Genomic DNA, 12,322 nt, shown 5'->3' with positions numbered 1-12,322 from the left:
TTATCTGCAAAATGGAGATTAAAAATAGATTTTCTTATATCTGACCTTACTGCCAACTAAAATAAGGTTCCTGCATCATAATGCAACTGGACTTTCAAAGTTATGATCACAAGGCTGAATTGGCTATCAAGGGATTCACTATTTATGGCCCCTGTGTCATATATAAAATAGTATGTGTGTATGTAATGCATATAAGTTTTTATGATATGAATTGGATATGAATACATTACAATAAATACTTTGTTAAATTTGCAGATGGAAATTATTCTTTTCAAGTTGAATTTGCCCAAAATGAATGATTTTCATGAATTATGACTGTAGAAACCTTGTGGATTATGAAATTTTCATCTCTCCTCTTCATTTTCTAGACACATCAATGTTGGCGGCGATTATCAAGCAGCAGTTCCTGAGCTTGGTAAGTTTGTATAACATATATTCATTATAATTGAGTATCACAAACAATTTTGTAGTATCACTGTCTTTCATGTAGATCTGACAGTTCTACATTGTACTCTTAAAGCCAGGTGTCATGATATGTTTTCAATTTGTTTGTTGATCAGTGAAGAAGAAAATCCAACATTAGGTCCTAAAGAGAGAGGCACACCCACAGTTGTTACGTGAGAGTATGTTCTAATGGGACCCATGAGAGCTTGTAGTCTTTAATAAAGCTTCTTCTCTAACATTTAGTGGTTTGGGCTTGATTGGGGGGTTTGTAGAGCTAAAGATATAGGAGTTTTGTTTGTAAATGTTGCTTCACTTTTTCAGCTGTGAGAAATATGGTATGCTTAAATGTGATGAAAGAAAACACAAATGGTACTAAAATACACTGCCATAAAACCAGGATTGTGACGAAAGAAAACATGGGTCATCACACCTTGAACCCAGTTTATATCAATTGTTATCTTCATACGGAACAAAGATTGATATGCAACATTTCTCTGTGTTTGTTTAAACGTATCTTGCAAACATGTATGTTAATGTAGCATTCTACATTTTCTAATCAGAGCAAGTATAATGGGAAAGGGGACCTGGTAAAACATGCCTGGTAACAAATGTCAATCCAAACATAATACATTAGTTGGACCCTGGTAAGGCAGGGTTTCTTGCAATTGAATGATTACCATTGCATAAGAATACTATTTAAAAAATTGTTCTTCAAATGATTTTGATGTGATTATTTGTTATTTTTTTAATTGCAGTAAAGAACAAAGAAGAGGTATTGGAAGCAGCAGATTGGAGAGAAGGAAAGCTAGTTTGGGATCCTGCAATAGAAAAGGGGTACTCTGAAGGAGAATGTAAGTATAACATTCGATGAGGCCTTACGACAAGTCATGTTAAGCCATGTATGAACGGAACACGCCCACTCATACTGTATTGCCCTGGATAGGGAACTGCCTAGGTCGTATTTCTACTGTAATTATTCAAACTGTTTTCTGTCAGCCAAGATAGTCCAGTTTCATACATAATGTTTATATGAATATTATCTATCTGCCACAACATTTTCTTTATTCTGCAGCAAAAACAATAATTAAATAAAAACTGAAATAAAAAAAGGGGATCAGTATTTCAAAGAGATCAACTGAATTATACACAAGGCTGAGTTTGAAGGCTGGAAAATACTATACCCCCCCCCTCCCTCTGTGACTGGTGTGGCTTGATTACTCCAACAATTGATGCAATGACAAGATAATGCTTTGTACTGACTGCTGGATTGTGAAAGGGAAATACCCAAGGTCGATGATGATAAGGAAGCGTGACATGGCCTGGCAATGAACTTGCAGTGTAAACTCACTCGGCCCACCTAGTCATGCAAGTAGGCTTGTGTGGCATACAGTATGCTTACTTTAGTTCAGACTTACCCTGTTTTAGGGGGTGTCTCTCTAGAGTAACCCTTCCATGAAGGAGTGTGTATTATTTCTTTTCTTTCCATTGCCGGTGGAGGGATTTATTTATTTTATTTTTGACCTGGGATGGCATAGTTTTAGAAGTATCGTGTGTGAAGGAAAACAAGAAATGTTCTGTTTAGAGCCAGAAGGGTGTTAAGGGTGTTAACTCATTTCACTTTACACAGCATTAATGACCTTCTGGCTCCAAACAGATGATATAGTGAATATGATACAAAAGTTCAAAACACTTTTCCTTTGTTCTTGAATAAATGATGACTAAACTGAGAAAGAACTTACTTCCTAGATAATATGTAGTTATCCAGACAAAAAACAAAGCAAAATTGAGACATTTTATCTGTTTGAACTAGGGGAGTTACAGAATCTATGGAATTGTGCGTTTTTTCAGTAAGTTTCATTAGAAGCATTATTAGTCCAGTGTTTGCTCACAAATACAGACTGATCAAGCATAACAACGAAAAACATGTTTCCTGTCACTGACTGATATCATATCATCCATGCAGTCTGAACAGGAACTTAGGACAAGAAGGGTTGCTCATGCTTGAAAGAGACAGTGAAGGTTTCAGACTAGACCAAATACATGTAATTTCCTTCTTTTCAATATACATGCATGCCTGTGTCTTTGTTTATAGTGACAAGTTTCCTGAAGTTAGCCACTACACCAGGCCTACCTGCAGGGGCCAGGAACATTGAGTATGCCCATCACTGCCTCTATAGAGCCAAGGGAGACATCGAGGTAAGAACCCTGTCCTCCGTGAGCTGAGCTCTTTGTGTTGTCAGTTGGCAGGACGCCAGGTCAGGTGCCTAGTCATGTGACCTTTTACCTACACCTCCTTGGTTCTTAGATTGTGATGCAATGATCCAAGAGGGTCTTTGTGACAACAGTTTGTTCAGTACCTGTGGGTGTAATGAACCCGGGACAATTAGGAGACTTCTGAACAAGGAGAGGAAATGGTTTGGCAGCAAAATAGCAATGTGTGCCAACTTAAACATTTCTTTTAAAGTATAATAATTAGACGATTATACAAGTACTACCTTGTCTTTCAAATTGTCTTTGCTAAGAGGAAAGGACATAAGACATAGTAAAAATGTGGTCACCAATATCTTCTACAATACTGAATTTTTATGTTTTTAGTTGATGAATCCCAAATGGTTTCAAATACATTCATGCACATTTCAACTTCGCTAAAGACTTGTAAAAAAAATTCTTAGTACCTTTAATATTTGAATATTCAAGAGACACTTTTCATTCATGTAAGTGAAGTGTTGTGCATGAAGATTATCAACCTTTTAAAAATTTCTTTTGCCATTCTAATTCCATCTTTATCTCTTTTCAGATGGCATTACTGATGCTATTGAATGGGAATGCTATGGTCCCAGATGAGTTTGTGCACATGGCTGACTACAAATATGACTGTGAGTAAAATCATGATGGCACAGTATGGCTGTGCTTGATATTAACAGGTCCCCCCCCCCCCCCCTCCCCAAGGGAAAGAAAGAATACACTTCAAACCATGTAAAAGGGAGGGAAGTTGTTCCTACCCAGGAAATGTAGTTTTGTGGAGCATTGTTTGTGTGATCATTATCTCTTTTTCCCATGTTTTTTTTTCCTCCTTCTTATATGTCATGCTTTACATAATTTATAATATTGGACACACCTGTCACTATTTTACTATCAGTATAGTTGTCAGTAATATTCTGGTTTCCTTCTTGGATTTCTAGTATTAACATGTGTTTTTTTCCTCACATAGTTGTGAATAATCAGTTTGAATCCAGTTTTCCTCATATGTATATTTTCTCATTTATCAATGCATGTTTACAAATATCTGTGTATCTTGTTTGGAACAGTTTCACATGAATGGACGGTTGCAGAAAGAAAGCTCTACCGAGACATGTACAAGACCAAGGGAAAGGACTTCCATGAAATAGCAAAAGGGGTAAGTCAGCGTGAAAATAAAACAGAATTTAAAAAAAGAGTTCAAAGAATATCATTAAATCTTATCATCCAAGTATGCTTTTCCATATTTGACATTACAATAGCATCAACAAATTAAAAAAATCATGGTAACTTATACACTTTTTAGTATGGTTCATTGGCTATTTTCAGTGGTATAAACAAAACTTACCTGTATTTTCTTGGTGTCTTGTTTAAATGTGTTCATTTGTGACAGAGACTTCCAGAATGCCAATACTTTGTCATAGTATCCAACTCTGTTTCAGTTTTTCTTTATTTTTTCTTCATGTAGTAATAGAGTGATCAATTTCCAATTTGCATATAGAAATCCACATACTTAGATGCATGAAGATGACTTTCTATCTTCCATATCATTTTCACCCTCTTTTTCAGATCCCGTCCAAGACTGTCAGAGACTGTGTAGAGTACTACTACTTGTGGAAGAAGCTATATCCGTATAATCATGACATGCAGAAATACTGCCATCATAGTGGAGCAAACCCCAGTGAAGAGAATCGCAAGAATGAGTGTGTAAGTTCCATTAATGACTTTAGAAAAAACCGAACAACAATTAATTGTTTTTCTTCTAAACATTCCCAGAGTATTGTGACTCTTGGTAGTGATGATTATAATAGGAGGAGCTTCTTGTCTACAGCTCTTATCCATCATTTGGTGACATTCTCTGGCCTGGTACTGTTATATTTTTACTCCAGTTATAGCAGAGCAGCCAACATGTAGTAGGCAAACATATCATGTTATCCACTTTGGCCTTTCTGAAATGGGCAGCTGTCTCGTTTGAATAAGATTCCAACTCTCAACCTCATAATTGAAAGTCAACACTTTGACACTGTTCCATGTTATGAATTAATGTGTGTCCTAGATTATTTTATGACAACTTTGCACAAGATATTGAATAAGAATTTAAGGGCTCAGTTCTGTTTCGGTTCATAACAATAAGTCCCAAGACTTCCCCGCTAGATATTTCCCAATTCATGCACTTCATGCTGTGAAAAGTGCACTAACTGTTGCATTCTTGAGTTTGATGTGAATATACATTAAGAAATTTCCTAATTGTATTGGTGGTGTTTTCCTCATGGAAGTATATTTTATTTTCATAGCTGGCATTATGGTGGCTGTAAACAGAATAATTTAGGAGATTCATGCTATTGCTATGTATATCACTTTTACTTTGTTGTGTTTGAATTATGTGTGGCGTGAGTAAATTACTCATGATTATAGCAGTGGTATCACATTCATGCAAGGTTTAAAGATTTGAAGTCATTTGTCATGATGATGAATATATAAGTTGCTTAACATTCTGGTTAAATAGTTAATTTTAAGTGGATCAGTGATTGCTTATTATATAAATTAAATGCCAGAGGTATACATTTAATCTTAAAATGTTAAATGACCTTTTGACCTTTCATGGCCTTTTTTCAGAATTAGTCCCATTCTATGGAGAGCAATATAGATAAACATAAATGAACCATTATACTGAAACGATTCAATTAGTAGATAAACAATTGTGTTTGTCAAACAGATGTGAAATATATCTCTATAAGCACCCAAAACAATATATACATTTTCTTGGGAATTAACATCACATTTTTATTCAAGCATCCACAATGCAATCACATGTATTTTATATTTAGGTAATGTATATTGAATTTTATATATCACTCCAAGTATTAGGTGTGCTGTGCCAATTAACTTTGAATGGCAAAGTATTCTAGAGTAGTCAGTAATTCATGCAGAGCTTACTAGTCGCTCCATTTGCTGTGCGATTATACTCTCATTGTGGTGCCATACTTGTTCACTTGACTAACCAATGCATTTCCCATGGGGTGATCCCTCTGCTTCTTCTCCCTCCTCTCTTCTGCGCACAGGACCTATACCCCGGTGAGACTTTCCTAGATTACGTGCCTCTCAAAGAGTACAGGCATGATAAGTACTATAGGGGAGGGACTTCTAATCCCAAGAACAATAATAGTGTGAAACCTTCCTCCACTAATCAGGAGGACAAACCAGCTGCTCAGCAGGGATCGTTTGTATGCAACTATCCACACTGTGATGCCGTGAGTAGTCCTCTTTCATTCTCATCAATGGGTAATTTAGGACCAAGGATATAACAGATTACTCTTCACTAGTGTTCTCTTTGGTTGAAATTTCAACAGAGCAAATCTAAAAGTTCAGAAAAAAGTTTAAAACTTTAGCATTGGATTTGATAATGATATTGTCTTGAAAATGGTCGGATCATAACAACATTGTATGACTTAACAAATTTCACAGGATGATTGTGCTTGACAATGTTACTGGCTGCAACATTAAAAGTGATAGCAATTGTTGAATATCTTCTCAAATTGCCCATTAAAATGACAGGTAGAAAATTCATTAAAAAGTGAACAGAGTTTAAACGAATGCCACATTTGATCAGCTGGTGAAGATATTTGCAGGTGTTTTCAGTGACTTGGTTTCCAATTGGGACAGGATTGAATGCTTTTAAAGTACACTTGGGTAAATGTAAATGTAGGTCAGTGAATAAGTAGCCTGTTGTGTGACTTTTGTTTGACCTATTCCTGGTTTTGAGAGGAAGGTCATAATATTGTCTCTTGTGAGTTGGAAGGGCGTTTACTCTATGTTAAATGCTTTGAGTTAACACTCTTCTGGCTCCTAGCAGGTGATATGTCTATTTAGACCAGCCAATTATTAAATACTACCAGATGATTTATCACCTGCTCATACACTGGGAAAGGAAGTTGACCTATTTCCTCCAGATAACACCACAAAGTTAGCTAGGAATATAGATACTAATATACTTCACCTCTTTGACCTTTAGTATTTGCCAGAGTAAAATTACTTCATGCATCTTTTCCCACCATTGTTTTTAAACAGTCATTCAAGTCACGGCAAGCTCTGAATGGACATATACGGGTACACGGGGGCAGCTACAAACCCAACGCAGCTACATCCAATACAGCTACATCCAATGCTACTACCAACATTCAGTCTAGAACAAACACATCCTCGTCTGCCTCATCAACAACATCATCCTCATACCGAGGAGGGGGCGGGGTCGGTCAGAACACAAAGCAGATGCCCCCGGAGTCATCTTCAGATGAAATGTCAAATGAAGAGGAAGACGATGATGAAGATGAAGAGGAGAGTGATGAGGGATCATCCAGAGAGCTTACGGAGAATGACGAGGATGGGATGACCAGTGAGGATGATCACCAACCTCATTTTCCATGCAAGATGTGCCACAAGTAAGTGAACACAATTCAATCCCAAATTTAACTACATGACAGATAGTGTATGTGTAACCATTATATACCATCCATTCATTCATTCATTCAACTGTGAGTTATGACATCATAAATCTAAGAAAAATAAATTGATGCGTGGATATTGATAATTAACGTCCTTGCTTTCTTACATCACACTATCACAATAGTCATTGTGAGAATATGTCATTATACCTACAATTGTGTTTGTATTTTTGCCACTGAAGGTGAGACTTATTTAACTGATTTAAAACCAAAAATGTGAGGAAAAAAAATGTTGTTTGGCCAATTCTTGTTATTTATTTTGTGTATCATGTTATTTCAGGACCTTTGACAAAATCCAGAGCCGGAATACCCACATGAAGAATCACCATGCAGCTGACAAGAAGGTTGGGATGGGGTTTGGTGGAGGCAAGGAGCAACAGATGTTCAATCACTACATGGAACATGAAAGCAGGAGTTGCTCTAGTAGTGAAGAAGATGATGAGGAGGAGGACGATGAGGAGGAAGACATGGAAGGTGATGACGATGGCCTGGAGGATGATGAGGGGATGATGTCGTCCGAGGAGGAAGAGGATGATGACATGTCGAACTAAAGCTATGCGAGCCTGAGAGTCGACGACGGTCAAGATAGAAAAGGACTATGTGTAGTGTCAGGCTGGAAGTGGAGAAGGATAGTAGTGAATGTGTGTGAAGAAATAAACTCCATGTCATGAGGGAGGACTTGTGGTGTAGCAGCTGTAAACATGACAATACTCAGTGGACAAGATGGGAGAGATGCCTCATATTTTCACGTGTACTGGGCTTGAAAAGTTCTTCTGGAAGTGTTGATATGATTGAGATAGATATACTATATGAAATGTAGATTTCCTCTGTTTCTTTCACTCGTTGCATGTTGGAACTCATGATGTTGATCAGGAACAATCGACTGTAGGAAGGAAAGTAAAGGGTGTCATATCTTAAGAGAATGAACTCTTTATATTATATATGATTTTATGTAGACATCTTTAGAAAGAAAAAAACATGAAATATCTATTATATTATATATTTCACTCTCTTTATCAGATGATTTGCAAGAAATAAAATGTGTTTCTTCTGATTTTTAATGAAGAAAAAGGGAAATGAATTCTGTAGGGTAATGAGAATGGAAACACTGCTCCCAGTTTTGTAAAATAGATATCAAGTAGATCAGAGGGAGATGGTATGTAGAGTGAATAATGGAATAGACCAAGACTTTGCCAAACTAGATTTAAGTGCAATGGAATGAAATAGGAACTTTGATAATTAAATAATGATAAACTGGAATAAGTAAGGTGAAATATAAAGATCTTCTCCAAACTAGTAGTCAAATATAGCATGCACTGAGAGGTTCCGGTAGAAATTAGGAACTCCAGGTGACATCAACCTTGTTCTGGGCTACCCTTCAACCCTTCTGTTTAGTTCCAGTGTTGGACATTTCTGGATTTAAAAAGCTAGTTCTGATGCTGTTACCATGCCTAAATTTGGAAGTCAATTCAGTAAAGCAGCCCCCATCTTTAACTCTTGCTTTTTGTCAATTTTTATTAATTGAAAAGCATTAATATTGATGAACAGATAATAGATGTTGCTATTTCTGCACAAAATCAACAATTACCCCTGCAACATTTGTATGGTAACTCAAAAGAGTCATACTTGAACAAAAAAATTAAACCACAAATTGCTTATTTAAACTAATCATCAAGCAATTCTGTGAATGCCTATGCTCTAGAAATCCATTTAGAAGTGAAACTGGCATTATCCATTCTAGTCTCACAAGTCTTCTGTATAAATATGGATGATCTTATATGACCATTGAGATGTCTTACAGTATTCTGATACACATTTCAGTATTATGCCCTTTCAGGGAGATTGATTAAAAAAGGATTCTCTCAGATCAGATGAAAAGTTAAATGTTTGACTCACTGTATTGTCTTAACATAGTAAACTGTATGTAACCAGGACAGTCCTTTGTAAAATTTGGCTTTAGGCAAACATGGTCTATTTAAATTCTTACATAAGGGGATAGCATCTTGATAAATAAAATAGAGTGCTCCTTTACGCTCATACTCCTTTACGCTCATACTCCTTTATGTGTTGAAATGAGAGTAGAAATGAAGGACCAGTCGATCTATTATAAAGAGAGGTCTGATGTGCACTTACAAGGATAATATTGGATGTTATACCAAAAGTGTAGTATGCTGAAGTTGGTTGCTTGGACTTACAGGGTGAAGCCGGTCAGAATATTTGGGTGGGAAATACTTCAATTGGATGATTGCTTAATTGTTACATGGTAATACAATTATTTTTGTATGAAATTGAAATTAATTGAAATAGAGCATTTTTACCTTAAGTTCTTAAGGACGTGATATTTTTTTGCTCATTTCTCAACTAGTATTAATTTCTATCAAATTTGTTTAGCAGGCATCCAGGTGTATTTCACTTCCATTTTTACATTTCTTGATATTAATTGTTGTCAATTTTCATTGTTGTCAACTTGACATAAGATTACAGTTTAACTTACATAAAAACTGTAGGGATTACTGCAATTTGATCATGTATATCCATGCAACCAGTCTTAACAAGTAGGATACTATTTGATTTTGGTATAACATGCATTTTCCACAGATATCATGTCAAGATATCTTTGTCCTCGTAGTCAACAAGTTCAAGGTTCCTCAAATTTTCATGTCAAAGAGCAAGTGCCTGTTCGGAGCAAGAAATATCTAAGATAAAGAATACAATAATGAAGGAAGAAATTGGACTTTGTTAGGGTGTTACAGAGAAGCACAATTATACATTCAAAAGGCACATTTTCTTGTTTGTATGCACATAACAAAAATCAACACTTCCGCTGGCTCACAAATACAATGAATTTACATAATATTTCTATAGCTTTCCTTTTTCTTTTCATTTTGTTATTTATTTCTTAACTCAAGGTCTCAGATTTCTTTTCAAACATCTTTATAACGTTTGGTGGTACCAGTATACATGTTTTTGAGATTTGTTAGATATTACCTAGTTATAACTGTCGGTGTCTTATCTAAACTTTGTGTAGTTGTGTTTATAATTCACAGAACATCTTCAAATCAAAACCATCAATGGCAATGTACTTACACTTTCTTTACTGATGCTGAAATGTTATTTAAATCAACAGATGTATTTTAGAAACTACGATGGAAGACAAGTTTTGACTGAATTGGCAGCATCTTACATTGGATGATTTCACAGAAGTGACTGCTAATGAATTGATACTCAAATAGTAAAACAATCTGGTTTTTAAATGCACTTTAAAGCTTATTCTGTGTCATGGGGAAAGACACAATTCAAAAGTCTTGGAGAATTGTTTAAAAAATGTCTCCATGTGATCTCAGTTTGGGTATGTTTGAGTGAATTGCTAGAGATTTAGTGAAGACCTACAATATTATCTGAATGTTGTTTATTTGTTGGACTATAATGATGAGTGTGAGTAAGGAAGCCAGGAACAGTCGTGAGAGTGTGAGTACCAGTGTTCTGATGATATTCTAGTATTATATCTGAAATTCATTTTGTTATATTAATACATGATACATACATACCCTCTTACCTTTTATTTTGAATTGTCTTTACATTTGACATCATGATGAAGTTTATATTTTTTCTGTCTACAGAAGAAAGAGAGAAAGAGAAAAGAATGTTATTGATTACTAAGGTTTAAAGTTTGGTACGTTTGAAGGTATGGATGTTACAAATAGCATCTATTCTCATCATGTAAAGAGATTGTTTCCTAATGAATTGTGATGAAGGCAGGATTGGATGTGATATAAGATATGCTCAGGGAAGATGGATTATATGCAGTTTGGAGAAGAGTCAGTCAGGAAGGGTGGGTTTTGATGATTGTAAGTAAGGGATATCTATATAAATACACAAACATGTACGTATCAAGTGGCTTCAGATCATATTAACAACATGTCAGTCAGCAAGAACATTTATTCTAGCTCTACAGATGTGTGCACTTTTGCAGTTCAAAATTTTCTATATATAAAACAAAAACAATTGGAAAGTGGCCTACGGAAGTTCTACATTGTGAGTGTGTGTTATCTTGTATTACTGTTAAACCTTATTTCATGTAAATTGTACATAGATAGTTTATAGTTGAACTGAGGTGTGGAATCGGATTGACATTGGTAAGTAAGGAAGCGAAAAAGAGAAAGTTTTTGGCTGACCAATGTGTAGTATTGTGCAATATTTAAATGACCAATTAAGTGTGTGGATTACATCGTTCTTAATCTATGAAGGAAATTGGATGGAGAGTGTAGAATGTGAATCTGTTCCTATTCTTTTTTTATTTTTACACAATTTTGAAATATATGATCTGAGATATCATTTATGATGGAATGGCTTTTCTTATTTTTCTATTGAAATATGTGTTTGTGGAGATTGACAATATTGTGCTTTTAGAATCTACTGGATATTTCATGTGCTTTAAGCTGTGTCTGTGTTGACTATTAAGTACTATAGTGTCATAATATCATTCACAGCACAGCTAATGTTGGTATGAGAATAGCACAATATGTTCTTATCAATGTAAAAATAGAAAAACAGAAGAAAAATGCAATCTTGTTTTGTCAAAATTGTCTACAGAGTCTACACAGAGAAGAAATTTTAATGCTACAAGTATATTTTATGAAATTTTATTGTAAGAAAGTGTCTTGAAATATTTTTCAGAATTGACTGTATAGGACTACATGTATGTGTAATGTATTATGATCAATGTTAATCTCACTTACGGTAAATGATTTTATTCTACGTCCATCATACATGCATCAGCAATTTCAGCAGAAAGAAAAGAGAAAAATTCTAAAATATTCTATTTTGCATTTTATAGATACCGGTATGGTATCTGTGGACGGGATAAATCATGGCCCTGTAACATAAATAGTCCAAAAGGATTGCTTCTCCTCAAATTAATTTGATCTCTTTCAATCAACTGTATCTTTACAATCAATGTGTATGTTCCAGAGAGTCACAATTCATCATAATACCGGTATACAATCTGCTGTAGTAGCAATGGAGATACAAGAGATATTTACAATTGATTGTAAGTTGAGCTTCATGTTACAGGGCAGGCCCGGAATAGGGTATGGATGATATACATATTAAAAAGTAAATAAACATTCTTTTAAATA

The 12,322-nt window shown here is 35.2% G+C and overlaps 1 protein-coding gene across 4 annotated transcripts in view; it reads left to right on the top strand.

Moving 5' to 3' along the window:
- Window positions 1-12,322, top strand: part of LOC100889942 (transcriptional-regulating factor 1) — a 37,552-nt gene extending 25,230 nt beyond the window's left edge. For 2 of the 4 annotated variants that reach the window (XM_003729889.3, XM_030998836.1), the window contains 9 exons: window positions 369-415; window positions 1,200-1,295; window positions 2,537-2,640; window positions 3,242-3,320; window positions 3,753-3,841; window positions 4,252-4,389; window positions 5,745-5,933; window positions 6,751-7,121; window positions 7,465-12,322. In XM_003729889.3, the coding sequence (XP_003729937.1) occupies window positions 369-415; window positions 1,200-1,295; window positions 2,537-2,640; window positions 3,242-3,320; window positions 3,753-3,841; window positions 4,252-4,389; window positions 5,745-5,933; window positions 6,751-7,121; window positions 7,465-7,735 (1,384 nt within the window). In that variant the 3' untranslated portion in view covers window positions 7,736-12,322. The remainder of the gene's footprint in view (window positions 1-368; window positions 416-1,199; window positions 1,296-2,536; window positions 2,641-3,241; window positions 3,321-3,752; window positions 3,842-4,251; window positions 4,390-5,744; window positions 5,934-6,750; window positions 7,122-7,464) is intronic. The other 2 variants (XM_030998834.1, XM_030998835.1) reach the window with 2 other exon arrangements.

The sequence above is a fragment of the Strongylocentrotus purpuratus genome, unplaced genomic scaffold (assembly GCF_000002235.5).
Source record: "Strongylocentrotus purpuratus isolate Spur 01 unplaced genomic scaffold, Spur_5.0 spur5_scaffold_5, whole genome shotgun sequence".
NCBI lineage: Eukaryota > Metazoa > Echinodermata > Echinoidea > Camarodonta > Strongylocentrotidae > Strongylocentrotus > Strongylocentrotus purpuratus.
The sequence above is the reverse complement of the archived record's forward strand: the minus strand, read 5'-3'. Positions and strand labels throughout refer to the sequence as shown.